Here is a 20,440-nt window from a genome sequence, read left to right as displayed (position 1 = left end):
TAGCTGAAGCTGACGCTTGCGAAGACCACCACGAGGATCTACCGACTGACCAACAGATTTCGCAGCCACCTAAACCGCCGAGTCCTGCACCTGCAGCTCCAGAATTTATACCGCGCCATTTCGGGTGGGAAGAAAAGCGCACCAATTTTTCTGTTTTTCCTTTTAATTTATCTTAGCCCGTTTGCTTAAAGTTGGCTATACGCAGAGCTCCTCAATTTTTTGATATTTTCGCTATATAATCGAATTTATATTGAACTAAAGTCGTTTTGTTGCAAAAGTAAAGTACGGAAATATAAGCGCAAATAGTAATTGCGATAAATAGTGAATAGTGAATAGTGTTTACGTATTTTCGTAATTTGACGCGCTAATATAACGTGCTGCTGCTTTTCGACAAAGGTTTGAGTTGAAATTTATAAATTGTAAGTGAAAAAAAAACATTTTAATGGCCCATTTGAATAATCTTATGGATATGGCCAAGAAAAAAAGAAGATACATAAGTGGGAAGAAGTGCAGCTTATCCCACTGTCGGAAATCTAGGCGCGATTTCCCCGCTCTTAAATTGTTTAGATTTCCTGAAAGGGATCCAACAATGCTAATAAGATGGGCGGAAAAATGCCAATTTACAGAAGATTTTGTGGCGAGCACTTCATCACTGTTTTTATGCCAAGACCATTTCTCCCCATATGATATTGGGGTTAAATATTTGAAGAAAGGGGCAATTCCAGATCGCAATCTTATAAATTATAAAAGTTGCAACAATGCCGATATTAATTTAAATGCTGTAGGATCGCCTCCACGAAAAAGACACCGCTCACAGTCCCCTGTTGAAGTTTGTCGGCAGTGCCATAAAAATGCGAAAACATTAAAAGTGTTTCAAAAAAAATGTATCGCTTTTAAAAAATTGTCAGATGAGAGACAAATTAAAATTAAAATGCTGAGGAAAGAAAACTCAAACCTAAAAAGAAAATTAGTTAGGTTAGAATCTAAGACCGAAAAAAACATATATTCTGAAATAGATAAAATTAATTTAACGGGAAATGAAAAAATATTAACGAAAATGCTTCTTAAGGAAAAAAGGGCACAAATACAAGATGGAATGATTGCGAAAAATTGTTTGCTCAGAGCATATATTACAGGTCCACTTCGACATATACGTTCTTAAGAGACTCGCTGAAATTAAATTTTCCAAGTCCATCATCTTTGCAAAAGTGGAACAGCATAAAAAAGTTACAGCCAGGAGACAACGAATGTTTGTACTCAGCCCTTAAAGAAGCTATAAAAGAAATGAATGCATCTGATAAAGAGTGCATATTGGCTTGTGATGAAGTAGCAATAAAAAAAAACCTAACTTACAATGTGTCAGTTGATATAATAGATGGAATAGAGCATTTACTTGATCGCTCTAATAAAATCGGAAGCCATATTTGCGTATTTGTTCTTCGGGGTATTTTAAAAAAATGGAAATTTATTTTAAACTATTTTGTGGCCGAAACGAATATAAAAGGCGATTGCTTAAAAAGTCTTATTTATAAAAATATTATTATTGCTGAAACAATTGGGTTCAAAGTAAGGGGTGTTGTGTATGATCAAGGAGGTAACAATAGAAAATGTACCTCACTACTTGAAGTCACCAATGAGAAACCTTACTTTACCTTAAATAATAAAAAATATATGTTTTATGACATTCCGCATCTTTTCAAGTCTGTAAGGAATAATTTTCTAAGAGCTAATTTTGAAACCCCTGACGGACTAGTTGACTTTGATGTCATTCGAGAGGTTTACGAATTAGATCATGGATCAGTAACGAGAATGACTAAATTAACAAGGAGTCACGTTAATCCAACCAGATTTGAGCTAATGCGCGTATGTTTGGCAACTCAAACACTTAGCCACACTGTTGCAGCGGCAATTAAGACTTGTAACCAAAACAAGCAATTACATCGAAATAGTTCCGAAGTTGCAGCTTCTACGGCTGCATTTGTCCAAAAAGATAATGATTACTTTGATTGCCTGAATAGCAGAGTATTAACTGACAAAAACCCCATGAAATGCGCGCTCCAAGTTAACAATGGAGTTTGGAACAAACTAAAGGAAATGCAGGAATACCTAAAGAGCGTTAAATATCACGGGAATAAAATATATTGTGTTGATGGCTTGATCCAAACTACTGAAGCTATATTTGGACTCGTCGAAGATCTCTTTAAGGATCACACAGACCACTTTTTCTTTTTAACTAGTAGAGTTAACCAGGATCCCCTTGAAAATATATTTGCGTGCGTTCGAGCAAAAGGTGGTAACTGCAGAAATCCTTCAGTTAACGAATTTAATATAATAATTGCCAAGCTCATATCTCTACACATTTTTAAATTTTCACAAAAGTCGAATTGCGAATCAGATGATGATGTTATGTTGCCAATAGAGTTCGATTCGATAATATATCAGCCTTTCGTTGAAAAAAAAGAAATACAGCAACAAGAATACTCTGTATCATTTTCCAAAATCGTGCAAGACAATGAGAGGTACTTTGACCAAAATATAGATAACTTTTTGTGCAATGATGTACCCATTGAATTAACTTCCAGTAGATATTTTGTTGGATATATTGCTAAGGGATCCAGTTGCGATAAATGCAGATCGGTAATTTTAAAAGAAACCGAGCATTTAACAGCTCCATCAGAGCTTTTTATACATGAGAAAAACTACTCAATAGAATCGGACTTCGGGAAATTAAGGGCACCATCTGATTTATTTTTTAATATTTACAAAATACACATTAAAGCTTTCGAAAATATTTTTAAAAATAATAAAAAACAAATGTGTATAAAAAAATTTATTGTTGAGCAATGCATTAAGTGCACAAATGAAAGTAGTGCCTTCCCATTATGGTTTTATGAAAATAATGAATGTTATGCACATAGAACAGATCTTTTAAACAAACTTATAAAAGTTTTGCTTTTTAAGCATTGTAAGTGGACTGTGATAGCTGATAGACAAAAAAAGCAAGCTAAGCTCAGCATTCTATCTCATGAATAAAAAAAATGAGCGTTATTTAAATAACTGACGACTGAAAAATCGAGCAATATATAATAAAAAACAATAGTTAGAAAAATAACTTAATTGGGGAATATGGAAATGTTTTAATGTTAAACATTAAAATATTTCAAGTCGACTCGAAGGTCATATACGTAAATATAAGACCCCATTACAATTGTAATGGCCTCCCCGTAGTGTTCCCTGGGTACCGACTATTACACATATTACACATAAATAATTATCAACATAAATATAAATATGTAAACGGTAGCTAATTCGAGCGGCGATTTTAACAAACGAATTTAAAAAGCTTTAAAATTAAAAAATTTTAAAATTAAAATTAAAATTTTAAAATTATAATAAGAAGGGCGCGAATTTTTAAAAATTATTTTATTTCATCATATTGCTACGAAATTGGCAAAAAACTACCCTAATATGTACAATGTAAATTCATTTCTTTGATCAGAATTGATTTCGGCCCGAAAATCGTCTTCTAGCACAACACCCACACATATACGCGTTCCCGTCTCTTGTTTTTACTCACACAAGCAAGCAAATTCTATTTTTAGATTTCTTATGTTCTCAGCGTGAGCGAGCGGAAAGAGAGCAATTTTGGCCGTCACCAAAAAAGTGGCTGCATAGTGCCAAACCAATGTATGGCCGTTACGCATCTTGTTATTCTAGTGTCTTTGGTATGGCCGTTACGCATCTTGTTATTTATATGGCTTTGAATAGACCATGTGCAGTGTGATTAATGTGGGGGTATGTATTAAAAACGACATATAATATAAGTATATTTATGTATGTGCAAAAGGAATATATCAGGATATTTCGGTAAGAGCGACAAACCAGCCAAGTGTGAATTTATGAAGTTGATGCATCTATATTTTTGCAAATCTCAAGTTTATATGCAGAAGAGTCACTGTCGTTATATTTGAATTTTGCTCACTAGCGGAGATGATTAAATTTTTTATTATTGTACTGAAATACAAAAATGTTTTTTAAACTTAATTAGCATTTTAAGTAATAATAGTTTTTCTCCGGTATTCTAACGTTACCAGTGTGAACGGATCGGACAAGCATTCTTCCTAATTTAGTACTACTAACCGTTTATATTCCAATTACACTATATATATGGACACAGTCAGTTTTGGTTTTTGTCAAACACGGAAACACAGTATAAGCATGGGGTAGCTCAGTTCTTAGACGGGAAGGTCAATAAAATCTCTTCTGCTCGAGGTTCAGAATAAGAATAATATTATAGAACATATTAAAAAAAAAGCCGCTGTGGTAAAATGTGAATATAAAAAATTAAACATATTCTTTTTCTGTTGCTTATTAAATGTAAAATATATTCTTATATACAAAAGGCTTCCAAAGGTTTTGCAATAAGAAAAAAATATATACTCGATTTTGGTGCTGAAGGATAGTACTATAGTTTACTTTTTTTCAATTGTGAGATGATCCCTTAACCCAAGTTATGGGGTTTGGTAATTGTAAGCCATTTGTTTGTTTTTTGTTTTTGAAGAACACCGAGAGCATTTGTTTTGTACAAATCCTATATATACACACTTTTTTCAAATATTTCGCATTGAAATGAAAGAGTTTAAGAATCTTTATATATCCTTAACAAAAAAAAAACGGCATTGCTAGTCCGAATAAAATAAGTTAAGGGTAAAAAAACAAACAATATTTTAATATTCTCCATATTAAGTAAAGCGGGTAACTGGACGGAGAATCTACGAAATCGTTTTATATTTTACAAAATATATAGGACAACGGGAAAATATCCAAACCACAAAGCAACAAAACCTTCATTTTCTGGTCTGGTATATTTGACCCTTTTTTCATTTTGAGATTCACGCATTTAGCCCAAAAATGGACGTTTACTTTATATAATACTCCTATAGGTTTTCATGTCACATATAATACAATTCCTCTTCAATTCTGTTTGATAGCAGTATGATCAGGCCTTCCTGTTAAAAGAAATTCACGTGAAAGTATATCGATAATAATTGTTAAATACTTATCGATTTTCTGCCACCCTTGAAGTGCAGCTGTCATTGGTAAAAATGGCGAATTGTAATAAAGTCGGGAAGTCAACCATAAATTATTAATTTTCCTTATTTTGGACAAATACAAATTTTCATATTCAAGGAAGTGCGCTCAGGAAGCACAGACTTTACATTCGAAGTGTGCATATTTGTAAGCATAACGATTGAGCAATACACGTTTTGTATTGGTATGAGTGTTTCACAGACACGCTACTAACTCGGGTATTAAAATTTTTGAACTTCTGGGTCTTTAAACTTTACTTAATAGCAATTTTACGGCTATTTATAATAGTATTTATTTTGCAACAACGTGAAGTGAATACACTATAACTTTTTACTTTCTACCTACTACTTACTTTTCTATTACTTTCCTTATTTTTCTAACTTGGACAGTATTTGCATTTCGCCGTCCCTTGAATCTGGATCAGGGCAATATTTACGCACCGCAAGATATAAATGAACCAAATCGAAATACAGGAACTTACTACTCACCTATCCCAGGCACTTGATCAAAACTACGATGTAAGAAAACGTATTACCTTATCAACAAATCAGTTAATGTAAAGATCTTTTCAGGTCGTCAATATGGACGCAGTTCTCTGTGTCATATGTGCATTGGAGGGTACAACTATCACCAAGGAGCAGTTGGAGGCCACCAGATTGGCTAAGTACATAAATCAGCTCAGAAGAAGGACTAAGAATGAACATTTGGCTCGACGTGCAAAATCCTTGCTGAAAAAGTGGCGGGAAATGGTAGGAATTCAGCAAACAGCCACTGAAAATTTGGCACATCCCAGTCAAATTTCATCTTCACAACCAGCATTAGATTTGGTTAAGTCCCCTATCACCAGCTTTATTACAGAACCAATTGCTCCTTCGCAGCAAATAGTTTCAGATTTGCATTCAAATATCGACTCTGCGGAGCCTCCGCTTTCGGGTGAACATACCCTACTTCATCCGAACTTCTCCAACCTTGTAAATAGTATAAAAGATAGCGATCGCCACGAAAACATCGCTATAACGACATTGCATACTCACAAGGATCGGCGACATTCGCATTCCATCCGAAGTTGCCACGTGGCCTCTCCTCAGCCCATCGTCATAGATCATTCGGTAAATTCCGTGATTAACTTGACCGATGACAGCACCGTGAAGATAAACGAAGCTTCAGTTGTTATTGACATAGCTTCGGATTCCGATGAGAATGACAATAACGGTTCGTTAAATCCAAAAAAATTAAACTCAATTGTTCCTGCGCCACTTCCAATACCATCTACACCAAGCTCACGGCAACGCAAATTAAAAAAGGAAAAAAGAAGTAAGGAAAGAGAAGGACAGGTCGCAACAAATACAAGATTTGGTGCAAAAGCCAGCGACGGGTTTCAACAGGCCGCTCTGACAACAGATTCGGGTATGATTCAATTGTATTTGTCTTTGTGTCTATCCTTGCAGAAGCTCAAAGAAGCTGGGTTCGGAAAAATGGAATTTTCGAAATTTGAAAGCTGGAATCGTGTGCCCACCAATTAGTTTTTTTTTGTCCACGTCCAGTCTTTGAGATCTGAATTTTCAAAAAAGTTCGATAATCAAAAAGTGTACTTTTTCAAAAATTTTATATTTTAAATTGCAATAACATCGTTTGCCAACACTTTTGAATTTTGAAAAAACGTATACTTTAGAAAATATAAGACATTCAAGTTAATCTCGGTCTATTCAGAGAATAGAGCGTTTGACCATCTCTTAAAACTAAATATTATCAATAAAAAACGTTTGCCCAACCATTATTATTAGTTTTTATCGTTTTCCCACCCTTAAGAAAACCTTTGACAAATTTTTTTTTTCGATTGCCCGCACTTAAAAAACCAATAACTTAAATAACCAATTTCTTTAGCCCACCTCTTTAAAATGAATATTTTCAGCTTCCAGCTTTTTTGAGCTCAGTGCAGAGGGTGTTTATAACGCAATTGGATTTTCTCATCTCCAACGCTTCTCTAACGCCCACAAATTGCCACACTTTTCAAAAATGTTTTGTATTTTCTTTGTTTCATTTTTTGTCTTCCCAATGTCTATTGCTATACAGAAAACACTTGCTTACGCACCTACAAACTCACCAAAACAGTTACTCATGTTTGTATGTATGCTGCGGTTAAAATAATAGCACTACTGCAGGTGGAAAGTTGATTTCCTAAAAAAAAATATTGAATGTTTATTTTTTTAAAGTCAGATTGCATGAATAATAAGGACTATATGTTTTTGTCTGTCTAATCAAGAAATTTTTACTCTCTCCATGAGAGAGGCAAGTGCCTTTTGTTTTTGGGCACTTGCTGCAAAAGCGCGCGAAATGAGGCGGTAACAAAAATAGCACTGACCAAGTATTTGCTGAATAAAATGAATGGGAGTGATTGCTTTGGGCTTTTTTCGACATATTTAAAAAAAAAGGAGTTGCATTAAAGGTTTTAATTGAATTTGTTCCAAACGAAGACCAACAATTCTCTAGTCATGGGTCGTGGAAAGCATTGTACCGTCGAAAAAAGAAATTTGATTAAAGGTAAAACCTACGCTGAAATTGGTCGCATTGTTGGTTGTTCAAACAAAATAATCCGCAACGCACTGCTGTTTGTCGAAAAGGACGAAACACGTGGAAGAAAGCCCTCAATGTCCAACGTGGAGATCAAGCGCTTGGTTCGGCAAAGCACTTCGCAAATGCTTAAGACAAAACAACCTTAATGCGTGCAGTCCACAGAAAAGTCCAGCTTTTGAGTATACACAAGGACTGGCCTGTGGAGAACTGAAGCAACATTTTGTGGTCAGATGATGTTCGGCGCCCACCACGAACTGAATATAATCATCGCTTCACCTTTAAGACGGTAAAGCACGGGGGATCAAACATCATGGTATGGGCGTGCTTTTCATACTATGGGGTAGGTCCGATCCATTGGATTCAAGGCATCATGGATCAGCACATTTACACAGATGTCCTGAAAAATGTGATGCTGCCATATGCCGAGGATGAAATGCCGTTGGTTTGGACATTTCAACAGGATAACGATCCAAAACACACTAGCAAGAAAGCTCGAAAGTGGTTTGAGCAGAAATCGAACCGAGTAATAAAATGGCTTGCTCAGTCACTATTAAATACAAATATTAAGATTCTTTAAACATAGTTCTTAAGATATAATCCATTTGTCGAATTTTTTTAAATTTAGTTTTAGCAAACTACGAGAAACAGTGCTATTTTTGTTACCGCCTAAATTTAAAGGTTTTTATTTGTTTTACCAATTGTTTTTAAAATATACATTAGATCTGTTACTAATTTTGTTATTTCGATTGAAAATCATTGTAGTATTTAAGTTTAGTGAGTAAAATTATTAATAAGTGTCAGAAAATACAGAAACGCTGGTACAAACACGGAATGTGCTTATGGTGCTATTATTGTTACCGCAACTGTACATATATCTCTCTCAGTAACATTTTGATACAAACATTGTAATGAGATTTTTTCCATAGCTGCGGGCCATTGGGTTTGTTTAGACACATTTTAAGCAACATAATTTGTTTTTTGATTTCTTTATACATTGTAACCCTATATTTTCTCCAATTTCCGTAATTTGAGTAAATGTAAAAGTGATTTAATACAAATATTAAAAAAAATTTATTTATATTTTCAGAAATATTTTCCCTTTCAAACAGTTCTATGAGCTCAATTGTATCTGGAGATGCTACATCGAGTTATTCGCAGAATAAATCTCGACTAAACTCAAACGAATTGACCTTTACCGGTCGGTTTAAGGCTGTTGATCATTTGTTTCGAAGCACCGAGTCAGGGAAACACAAAATTGATGAATATAGTGCTTACGACTCAAACGCATCATGTAGTCGTCTATCGCCTTCAACTGTAGACGAAGTAAAGAAAGCTGAACATTTATTTGATGCTCAGTTAACTAATACAACCGCAAATCAGATACCTATGTCCGCTGTCAGCATCGGCTATGAGTCGAATACTAGACATGAGTATTTGGAAAGCGATTCGCCTTCCCAGATCCCAAAGCGACGTGGTAGGAAAAAAGGATCAAAAGGAGTAGACGCACTTATTGCAAAGGAATCATCAAGCCTGTCTCAACAAATATTTTTTGGTGGCTCTACTGTTAAAAAAGTTAAGACTACAAAGGAACTTTTTAATGAAATTCAGAGCAGAAAATTGAGTGTTTCTATGCAATCATCTGCGAGTAATCTTTCAAATTCGTCAACAAATCGAGATCTGCCTTCGCATACCACATTTCCGAGACAAACTTCTTCTTGCTCAGGTTGTTTTTTGTAAATGCTAAATTTTCGCAATTAAATTGTACCACAATCTTTTCAGACACTTCAATGAATTCTCCACATATATTGGAAACTTTATCTGGCAGTGCTATCTTCGCAAGTAAAATAGACGGTAAGAGCAAATAATTGTTGGAAAATCAATTAAGAAGATTAGACCTGAATGATAGAAGAATGTTTACAATTTTGTCACAAAAGTAAATAAATGTAACCAAGATGCCGTGGCTTACTCTGTATCCGAAAAAAATATTTTCCCGGTTTTTGAACAACCCTATTATACATATATATTTTTACTTGCTCATATATGCGTATATATCTATTGAGTAATATGTTTATTATTCCCTTCACTAGTATATGATTTTACTCTACGAGTAAGAAGTTTGCCAGATATGAACAAATAATTTTGAGCATGAGCCATGGTCCTATAAAAGTGGAGAGTCTTGACTTAAAATGCAGATGCACGCTTATTACAATCTTTAGCCATGTCAAAACTTTTGAACAACCCAAAAATAGGAACAAAAATAATCAGATTTTTAAAAGCGAAGACACTAGAAAAACAAGATTCGTAACACCATATGATGTGGCTCTAGAGGTGCACCAGGCTCTCGAATTTTTGTTCAAGAGCGAGAGAGCGGAGAGCTCTACAGCGAACAGCTCGTTTACACGCATACAGTGACAGTCGACAACTGTATGTGTGCACTCGAATGCTCATGCATTGTAAATTTGCCAAAAAAAAGCAAAAAAAAACGTAATTATTATTTAAATATAGCTTAGAAATAGTAACAAGCGAATCTATGTATGTACATATGTATGTATGTAAACATAATAACAAAATAAATTTTAAAAATTACTTTATAATATTTGTCATTAGGGTGTTAAGCTTGCAAAATATTTTTTTCTCAATGTAATGACTTCTTTTTAGAAAATTTATAATTTAAATTACAGTAGTTATAATTTCTTTTGTATTTGCTTTTATTATTTGTGTAAATACACATACACGTTCTAGTCTATTGTGTTTACTCACACAAACAAGATTTTTAGATTTCTTACGCTCTCAGCGTAAGCCAGAGGACAGAGGGCAATTTTGGCTGTCACCAAAAAAGTGGCTGCATAGTGTAAAACCAATGTATGGCCGTTACGCATCTTGTTATTCTAGTGTCTTTGGTAAAAGGGTTACTATATTCGTTGAAAATTATGTAACAGGCAGAAGGAAGCGTTTCCCCTATATAAAGTATTCACATTATTGATTAGGATCAATAGACGAGTCGATCTACCCATGTCCGTCTGTCCGTATGAACGTCGAGATCTCAGGAACTATAAAAGCTTAAAAGTTGCGATTCGGCATACAGATTCTAGAGACACAGATGCGAAAGAAGTTTATTGACCCATGTTGCCACGCCCTATCTAACGCCCTAAAGCCGCCAAACGGGCCACGCTCACACTTTCGAACCACTTTCACATTTTTTCTCATTTTATTCCAAAATATATATCGATATCGCAGAAAAATTATGAAATTTCGCGTTCGCATTCATACTAGCTAAGTAATGGGTATCTAATAGTCGGGGAACTATATATACAGCATTCTATTTTGTTTAATATAAACATTTCTCTTTTTACAGATCTGGGAAACACTGATAGTGATACCGTCACTTCAGATCCATCACACGATAGTAATAAATCACAAGAGATAAAGGAATGTACCTCGTTAGATAGCAATAGCAATTCAATTCAGAGCTTACCGTTAGCAAATAATCGGGAAAACTTGATTCCTACAAATGTTAATGATATCACCACTCAACTAATGCATCTAATTCACAGCTTAAACAGTCCGCTGAGTGAAATTGAAATTGAGAGGGTGTACCAAGAAAAAATAATACCATGTACTTGTATAGTTATCGAAGGGGTTCAAGGAACATTAGGAGAATCGAATAATTCCACTTTAGATGAGCAGTCGTACAATGCAAAAATAAGTTTAAATTCTAAAGATAACCTTTCTTGTCACAATCAAGATAATTATTCTACATCGCAACGCTCTGTTAATGGTGAAGTAATTGACACTCAGCCAAAATTGGTAAAGTCCATATTTGATTTAGATTTTGATGATAACGACGATCCTTTATATTTTATTATGGATGAAATTCAAAAGCCTATTGCTAGAGCTGATGAGTTAAAAAATAATAAATCAGATACCAAAAACATAAATTTTGGTGCATCTGCACAAAATGCTTCGTTGAATATCATACATTTCAACGATGATGCTCAACAAGATAATTCGAATCAAGAAAGAGGAAAAAATGAAACACAAAATGCTATTCCTGCTTTTACAGTTCACGAAGATCCCGATTGCTTAGCAAGGCAAAGGTTTTATATACAAACCAACAAAGTGACCAGCTTTCACATTAATGCGTTGCACAACTATTATATACCAAACATAAATGGTAATTGGGACAGTGTGGAATCATTTACAAGTTTTCAATCTGAGCACACAATTATGGATACCATGGAATCGTACACGGTGACTAATGGAGCTGATGTTGTTCCTAAATATGGACTTCTAACATCAGATCGAATAAGAAAAGATCTAAGTTCATTAAAAAGTATAAAGCCTTATAGGGTTAAAAATTTTACATCTTTAATTTCACCGTTTCTTGGTGTTGCAAAGTGCTTACCAACGTGTCGAAGAGCTAGACGAAGGTTTAAAAATTTTGTTAACTCGTCCACGGCGAATGATAAAATATCTAACAATTTCGAAAGCCTCGAAAATATGAAAACTTCCTTTAAAAACTGCAACCCGTTAAATGTTAAAATCGATGGTACAACTTCTGCGATTTACAGCCATAATGAAAACCACGTGCCAATGCAAGTCAATACCAACGTCGAACAATTACCGCCGTCGCAATCGTTCTCCAGTAATGCCATCAGTTATAATTTACTGAAGCTGGCCGATGATAAAGTGTGTCATGACGGAATTAGCGATAAAAGCAGTAATACCGGTTGTCAAGGTAACAGTCCCTATAGCAGTTCTAGCAGTAGTAGCTACTCCGGTAGAAAGGAAGATCAACACATTATAACTAAAAATCTGCAAAATAAAAACATTCAATTAAACAGTAGAAAATCAGATATGAAGCGAAGAAAAAGAATATATTTAGAGAATGATTCAAAAAAGAAGAAACATTATCGAAAACGAATAAAGACTGCTGTAAACAGAACTTTTTCAAATCTGCATAGAAACTTATACAGCATTGACAGCGAAAATGGAATGAAAAATGATTATAAAAATGAATACGGAAACAGTAATAATGAAGAATACGCTATTGTTCAACGTCCAGCAGGTGATGGGGAAAATTGCAGCAATCACATCGTATTGACAATAAAAAAAACTCCAAGTAAAATTAATTCTCCAGCAAACTCTATGACTGCATTTTCTCCTCCATCTACATCAGATGGAGCAAATTTGCAAAAATCGATTCTAGACTTGCGTCTGGAAGATACAAATATATCACAAAGTATAACAGAAATTCCACAAAAAAAGGATTTGTCAAAAACGGACAGGATTGTCCATCAGTCTCGATCTTCTGCCTATCGCAGAATATTTCGAAAACCGGACAAAAGTCAAACTAAATTTATTGATCTGGATTTAAAACATTTATTTCATTTGAAAGCAAATTCACCATGTATATCGGCCAATGCTAAGCTACACAACAAACTATTTTTTCCTCACGAATTGTCTAGGGATAATACTTCAGGCATAAGAGAAAGATTAATAAATTATAGCAGTAGCAGCAGCTCGAGTTATGATGATGATAGCGAAGTTGAAAATACTTCTTTTCTGAAGAAAGCTAATGTAAACAAATTTTCAGCTTCCAATAACCGTAATTTAAAAACTGAGACTGAAACCTGTGCCGCCACTGCGATTTCTGAGTTCAAATTCGAAAGTGATGAAGACTCAATATTAACATCATTAGGCGATAGTGATATAGATATTCAGGATGAAATACAAGTAATAAACGATAAGGTTGATTATTGCAATGATTTTCAAAACAACAAAATGCTAGAATCTTTTAATTCAATATTTGTTGACAGTCTACGGACGAACACAAAAAATGCATCTGACAATATGGGATCATCTGCGCATATTACATCGCTGGAATCATTAAAACCTGAGAATGCGGATGCTATCACAAGATATTGTAACAATAACAACTTGGGTGTAAACTTATCCAATGAGCTCAGTAACATTAGTGCGAAACCGCTGAAATCGTTTGATTCAACAATGAAGCTGCCATCACTTGGCATTGAGCACTGTACTGGTATTAAAACATCTTCAGACATGGCCTCTACGAATATTGCTGAAAAAAAATTAACTAGGATTCAACAATTCAAAGAATGGCATCAAGTTCTTCAGTTGAGATCGTACAACAACGAGCCCTTAATTGTTTTGCCTTACGTTTTGCTTGAATAAATTTGACGTTTCTTTCACGCTGTGTGATAACATTTCCGAAACAAAAAAAAACATGAGAAGGCGTGTAGTAAAATAAAATACGTTAATAAATATTTTAACTTACATTTAATCTTGTTTAGTATACACTTAGTACATTTTGAACAGATCACAGCACGGTTGGTTAATTCTATATCTAACTGGATTAAAATATAATAAAAAAGAAAAAATTTGGTTCGCAATAAGAATTTTCGTTACTCTCTAGTTTTTAAAAAATTAAAATTTTTTAACTTTGAGAAATTTATTTAAATTTATAAATAAAAATAGCACCACGTAATGTATAATTGTATATAAACTAACCCTTCTAGTTTCCCAATAAATTTTATTTTAAAAAAAGACTTACTGGTCCACATGGTGGGGGTAGCTCTTCTAGCATAAATGTTGTTTATAAAATGAATCCATATTGAATTTAATTCGAAAATAATTAAAATGTTCTTAAAAATTGGCACTCAATAAAAATCGCGTCTGCTTCTCTTCTAATCGCAAGTGAATCCGCGATAAAGGTTGTGTTTTTTTTTAGAAACGTAATCCGTTAATCAATTTCTTTCTCTTATTGTTGTTTTTCTCGCCCTTTGCTCGTCCCCGTCTCTTTTACCAACATAATTTGTCTTTGCATGTTCCGTTGTGCCTTCCAAATTTAATATTTCTTACGATGCCTATGCGCTCGCCGAATGAGAGCGACGGCCTATTAATCGGCTAGAAATTAAATATCAATTAATTAGTTTAAAATATCGCCAATTCCTCGCTGTGATTAGGCACATTAACTTCGGCTTATATTCTGAGTCAATATACATACATATAAATTATTGAATTCACCTTTTTCATTTCTATTGCAGTTAAGGGGGCGGAAGCCCCTAGATTAGGAATAAGGAAGATTCTTACCTTGAATGGCCAGACGGTTCAATTTGTTAATAGAGGTCTAGAAGCCGCTTCCACAAAACCAAGTTCGCTAACCTAGTACTTGTTAAAATGGTTACCGTCAGCTAATAACAAGGAAGTCCACGTTATTGAAACACTTTGTCGGCAACGATCATATCGGTGCCAATCAATTATTATTGCCAAAATATTCCCTAATGCGTCAGATGTGGTCTGAAAAAGGGGATGTTTAATGCGTTAACTGTTGCGGAAACCACACAGCCACCTATTAAGGTTTTGTCCCTTTTTTTGCATATTGCAAGTCGATAGTGTCACATTCCATATCAGCAGCGATCCCCGTCATACAAATAGGCCTTATATGCGACCAAGCTTGGTGGATCCGCGCTCAGAGTGAACAGTTTACCCCCTGTGCAGCAACAATAGGAAGCAAAGTTAGATGCGTCGAAAAACAACCAAAAGTACAGTCTCAGCAGCAGCTATCACACCAACAACAGCAGCCAGATCAACAGCAGCATCTAACATCACAGCCATGCAGCTCGCATCAATTGTTCAATGACCAATCCAAGGAAAGACTACTAGTTTCTCAGATTGACATGCCATTCCAAATGATGGAGTCGATAACACGCCTTGTCTCAAAATTATTATAATTATTTACGTAGCCCAACCAACACTTGGTCTAGGTCGTACTACAAACTATTATCTTATCTTATCTGTTGTTCACCATATTTTCAATTCTGCTGAAGACTTCGAGAAGCTCTTCGACGACTTGGTGACAAAGTTCTTCTTCTGGGTATTGGAATGCTTACCATTGTCCGTGTGGGTCTCTAACCACCCTCGGAAGAGCACTCGCAGACTGATGTCTGTTAAAGTTTCCAGGTCCTTTCTACAGGAAGGCCCCCATGTATTATCTATACAGCCAAAGAACACAAACAACCATTGACTTTGTTTTCTGATCATAAAATTTAACGTCGCTGCGGGAAAAATCTCGCACAAGCTCTTTTGAAATTTGAAGTTATGGACAATAATTGCCAAGGATTTGCCTAAAAAGGGAAAAGGGTCGCGACCCTGGAACTTTTCATTGAAAGGACACACCATAGAGTTGAGCTTCGAAAAGCCCCTATCGCACAATTTTCCCTGGTGCAGTGTCAGCGTTTGATCCTGGGCAAGACACTCACCTGGACGTAGCACACATCAAAAAAGCAAACACATGTCGTGCTAATCTAGGAAGCCCAACGACGCCCTCGCAAATGACCTCCATATTCGCACTGCAGAGAACGGATCAACCGTCACTCAAGCCGGTATAAAGAACGCCTCCACAGCTCACATCAACCACCTTAACCCGATGACCCGATGGCTTAAACAAAAACACCTTGGAGGTCTGTGGACAAGAAGACCAAATAACTCTTAAGTTCTGAAGCAGTAATTGTTTTTATACTATTTATAAAAATTGTTTTCTTTGTCCTGTTATGTATTCACGATATCCTCTCCCATTTCTTTAACTCAACGTATTTTAGCATTAAGTTGGTTAATGTGCGTTTTAATAAATGTCTGTGTTACAATAAAGAAAATTTAATGCCTTTACAAAAACCGTATAGCGCGACCAGGATTCGGTCCCATTGCTGTAGATAGAAAACGTCTTTGTGTTCTTATTACTTCCGTTTATCAGATGGAAATGTGTCAAATTTTCTACCAGGGCCATGTTGTGAAATATATTAATAAGCAAGATAGCCCAGTTAATTTGGCCACGTTATTTCCAACGCAGGTAAGGAACTCAATAATTTATAAATATACAATCTACAAGTTGGAAACTAAATGAATAATTTCATTTCATTTAAAACTTTTATAATAAATTTTACATTTATTTTTATGTCAAATAGAGCCCGCGCACTACATATTTGTCTTTATGTTTCGTAAGTTATACAGAATTCTGTCCGAGAAGTAGAGTTTGCAACTACTTGAATGGCTAATGAGGTTTAGATCTTATTGTTGAGGATGCCAGAAGTCACTCAAGTAGCGAAGATCTCGTTATTTTCGATCAGTACCTGTGAGTTCATCAAAATATGAAGTTTTTCTATTACAATAAATTTTTCTTACATATTAATTTTTGATTAATAGTATTTCTACGTATAATGCGTGAATTATGATTTGTAAGTAAACATGTAAACATGTAATGTTGCCCAATTATGGACGATTTGGTTGAAATGCATAAACTTTACATATACTTATATACATAAACGCCTATGTACATATATGTATAGATATTTGAATGATGAATGTGACTTTTGATGAGCAGTCAAATTTTGACATATATATATGTGCTGATTTATCTTTTGTCTAACAATGTAATTTGTCTATCCGAAGTAGCTTAGGATTCCGCTGTGTGAACGTTCATCGAGAACGCACAAATACTTTCGGCCTTCCCAGATACCGCTTTAGCTTGGTATTGACCGACATCGTCCATATTACATTTTGCCACTGCAAAAGAGTATCGATGGCCATCCTTTGTAAATGAGTAACGTGGAAGAGTTTCGTCAATGGGTTTCCCATCTTTCAGCCAAACCAAATTTAGGAGCTCAGAATCTATTTCGCATTCAAATGTGGTACCCTCTCCCTCAAGTACAGAAACTGACGTGGGAAACTTTACAAAGGAAGGCTGCTTAGTCTCGTCTCCTGGCACTGTTACATTTATTGTGCAGGTACTGAATGATTCGCCTATATCATTGAAGGCCTCGCAAGTGTAGGTGCCGCCATCTTCGGGAAATATCTCTGCAATTTGTAATCGATATATATTGGCCTCGTTGGTGTATTGGAAATCCTTGCTCGGCTTTATCTCTTTGTTATTATGCAGCCATACGACATCGAAATGTTGAGCTCCAATTATGCGACAAGCCAGATTCACTGCATCGCCATCCCTAACAAATCTGGACTCCAAGTGGCTAACTATTTTCGGCGCGTTGTCGCCGGCATTTACTTTTCGCTTGTTTATGTTTTTATCCAGGGCTTGAAAAGAAAATTAATTGTTATTTAAATGTTTAGAAAACATAGAAATTTAAAAAGTAAAGTAAAATTTTAGATAATGAAAACGAAATTTATCAAATATACAAAACAAAAGTATTTACTTAATCAGTATAATCGTTAGCAAACGAGGGTGAACAAAGAAGGTAAATCAGGTAACGGATTTACATTCCCGGATTACTTGGCAAAGTATTTATTTATTTAATTATTATCTACTTACGCTGTATTGTTAGTTTGCATTTAGTTTCCACGGCTCCAACAGAATTTGTGGCCGTGCAAGTGATAACTCCCTCGTCTTCAGGAAACACTTCGTTGATGGTTAAAGTTGCAATACCATTTTTATACCTTAAGTCCAAAATATCAGAAGATGATAGGGACTTTCCATTTTTCGACCAAGAGATTTGAGGCTCTGGATCTCCTTTTACATAGCAAGTTAATATTAACTGTTCTCCATCGTGAATTGTTAAATCGTGAAGGGGCTTCGTAAATTCCGGTTTGCACATTAATGAATCATCTGGTGGAACTAAGACGACATACATATATATGAATACGAAATCTTTTATCGACAAATATTTAATAAATACGTACGTATAAGCTCTTTGGTAGCGCTTCGTGATCTTGACGGGCTTCCTGGGGCCTGTAAACTATTTGATGCATACTTCTTCTTGTTTGAAATGCCTGATGAGTTTGAGTTGGACACATTTACTTTGTCACCCTATAACAGAATAATAAAAAAATATCATAAAATTTTTTTAAATTTAAAATTTAAATTTTTTACTTACCTGTGGTTCAGATGTGTTTTGGACTGAAGATGATGTATACTGCCGGGATGTCACTATTGGGAGGGGAGCTGGCTTAATTGGCTGCTCTATGTATTTCCTATCTGTTTAGTTAAGTAGAGACAATTCATTTCAAAATTTAAATGTTTAAAAGGATGAACTGTAACTACAGTTTTCATGATTTGAGAAAACGGTGTGTTAATATTTCGTTAAGTCGAGCGTATTTTTATAATAAACAATATGTATAGTTCCGTGTAACACCTACTCTTGACTCGAACGACAATGAAATGTCACTTCATTGAGAGTCTAAATATATACAGTTGCGGTAACAATAATAGCACCATAAGCACATTTTGTGTTTGTCCCAGCGTTTCTCTATTTTCTGACACTTTTTCATCATTTTACTCACTAAACTTAAATACTACAATGATTTTCAATCGAAATAAAAAAAATAGTAACAGATCTAATGGATATTTTAAAAATAATTGGTAAAACAAAAATAAAAAACTTCAAATTTAGGCGGTAACAAAAATAGCACTGTTTCTCGTAGTTTGCTAAAACTAACCAAAAAAATAAAAAAATAATTCATCAAACGGATTATATCTTAAGAACTATGTTTAAAGAATCTTAATATTTGGTTGCGTGACCTTTGTTGGCAATGACAGCCGCGCATCGTCCTGGCATGGAGTCCACCAAGTCCTGGCACCGTTATTGAGGAATTTTGCTCCATGGATCCTTGACCAGACCCCAAAGATCATCGTTATTTATGGGTTTGGCTTGCTTGCTCAGAGAGCCAACATATGGTATTTATTATTCATGCAATCTGACTTTAAAAAATATAAACATTTAATAATTTTTTTTAGAAAATCAACTTTCCACCTGCAGTAGTGCTATTATTTTAACCGCAGCTATATATATAAATGCAATACCAAAATAGCATCACGTTCAAATTTGGTTTAAATCGTGGTCAAACAATACGTTTGGGAGTCGTTTAAAATCACTAATATATCTGTGTTACAAAGTAAGACCTTTATTAAATTACATTGATGGGTCAAAAAAAAATGTGCTTGGTTGCGGGGTATAAACTTCTATAGAAAATTTCTTGGTTCTTGGATTTAAAAATTGTAGTTTAATGCCATTTTAGGTATTATCATGCGAAAGTATTATCTGCCAATACTAAATAAAGGCCTTTGGCATGTGAAACTTTTTGCAAAGACGTGTTTTCAACTTATTTAACATTTTAGTATTTTTTGGATACACACATGAAACGATATGTCCATATATGCACATATAGTATATGCCTCTTTTCTGCACATAATTATTTATTTATTAGCTAAAATGTTTTTTGTTGGCGTTCAAACATGTTCAATTTGTGACCGGATTTGTATTTTGAGCGTCGCAATGAACTAAATTTTTTCGGAACCTCCAATGTTATTCTTTTATATTACAGTATAATTTTGGTATAACAGGATGTGAAGCCGTGAACATCATCGCAAAATCAAAGATAATTGTAACGGCTATACAATTTTTGTCGTCGACTTAATCACTTTCACTGTTTTAGAACGTTTGATTGAGTAAGTATATATTTTAAGTATATAAAGAAGCATGCTGACGATAAATGTGTATTTCTAGTTTGGATTTGATTCATTATTAGCATTTACCTCCTGAGTAAAGAAAATTGTGGGCGAGTTGAGCCTGCTCAGGCGTAACCCATTCTCCTGGGAAAATTGAATTTAAAAATGTATTATAGCAAATAGTACGAACCCATCAATATACATGTAGACAGACACGCCTGTTTATAATATTCATACGCCTTAAAATTTAATCTTAAGTCGATTCCAGATTTTATTCAAAAAATGGTTAAATCTTTT

The 20,440-nt window shown here is 34.7% G+C and overlaps 2 protein-coding genes and 1 long non-coding RNA gene across 8 annotated transcripts in view, besides 7 other annotated features; 2 read left to right on the top strand and 1 right to left on the bottom strand.

Annotated features, from left to right (window-relative positions):
* Positions 1–3,751: part of a mobile genetic element that runs on past the window's edge.
* MED26 (Mediator complex subunit 26) lies at positions 3,712–14,174 on the top strand. 2 transcript variants are annotated; one of them, NM_166791.2, is made up of 6 exons: positions 3,712–3,795; positions 5,481–5,609; positions 5,664–6,498; positions 8,753–9,388; positions 9,445–9,516; positions 11,021–14,174. In NM_166791.2, the coding sequence occupies exons 2-6, from the start codon at positions 5,544–5,546 to the stop codon at positions 13,861–13,863; spliced, it is 4,452 nt and encodes a 1,483-aa protein (NP_726610.1). In that variant the 5' UTR covers positions 3,712–3,795; positions 5,481–5,543; the 3' UTR covers positions 13,864–14,174. The 2 variants fall into 2 exon arrangements, with proteins under 2 accessions (NP_726610.1, NP_651936.1); NM_143679.4 differs by lacking the exon at positions 3,712–3,795 and adding an exon at positions 5,076–5,238.
* Positions 6,541–7,002: a mobile genetic element.
* Positions 7,224–8,533: a mobile genetic element.
* Positions 9,982–10,133: a mobile genetic element.
* Positions 10,134–10,565: a mobile genetic element.
* Positions 10,574–10,986: a mobile genetic element.
* A 1,369-nt stretch (positions 14,175–15,543) lies between the features above and the next one.
* lncRNA:CR45200 (long non-coding RNA:CR45200) lies at positions 15,544–16,215 on the top strand. The gene has a single exon (NR_123748.1). It is a non-coding gene; the product is annotated as a long non-coding RNA:CR45200 (long non-coding RNA).
* The window catches only part of bt (bent), a 52,075-nt gene continuing 47,850 nt past the window's right edge, over positions 16,216–20,440 (bottom strand). For 3 of the 5 annotated variants that reach the window (NM_001169354.2, NM_205876.3, NM_001297787.1), the window contains 5 exons: positions 20,231–20,287; positions 18,573–18,673; positions 18,379–18,505; positions 18,011–18,313; positions 16,609–17,775 (listed from right to left, as the gene is read on the bottom strand). In NM_001169354.2, coding sequence (NP_001162825.1) covers positions 17,141–17,775; positions 18,011–18,313; positions 18,379–18,505; positions 18,573–18,673; positions 20,231–20,287 — 1,223 coding nt within the window. In that variant the 3' untranslated portion in view covers positions 16,609–17,140. Of the gene's footprint in view, positions 17,776–18,010; positions 18,314–18,378; positions 18,506–18,572; positions 18,674–20,230; positions 20,288–20,440 lie in introns of all 5 variants that reach the window. The other 2 variants (NM_001272143.2, NM_001272142.1) reach the window with 2 other exon arrangements.
* Positions 18,885–19,482: a mobile genetic element.

This window comes from Drosophila melanogaster, chromosome 4, assembly GCF_000001215.4.
Source record: "Drosophila melanogaster chromosome 4".
NCBI classification, from domain to species: domain Eukaryota; kingdom Metazoa; phylum Arthropoda; class Insecta; order Diptera; family Drosophilidae; genus Drosophila; species Drosophila melanogaster.
This window is presented reverse-complemented; position numbering and strand designations above follow the sequence as displayed.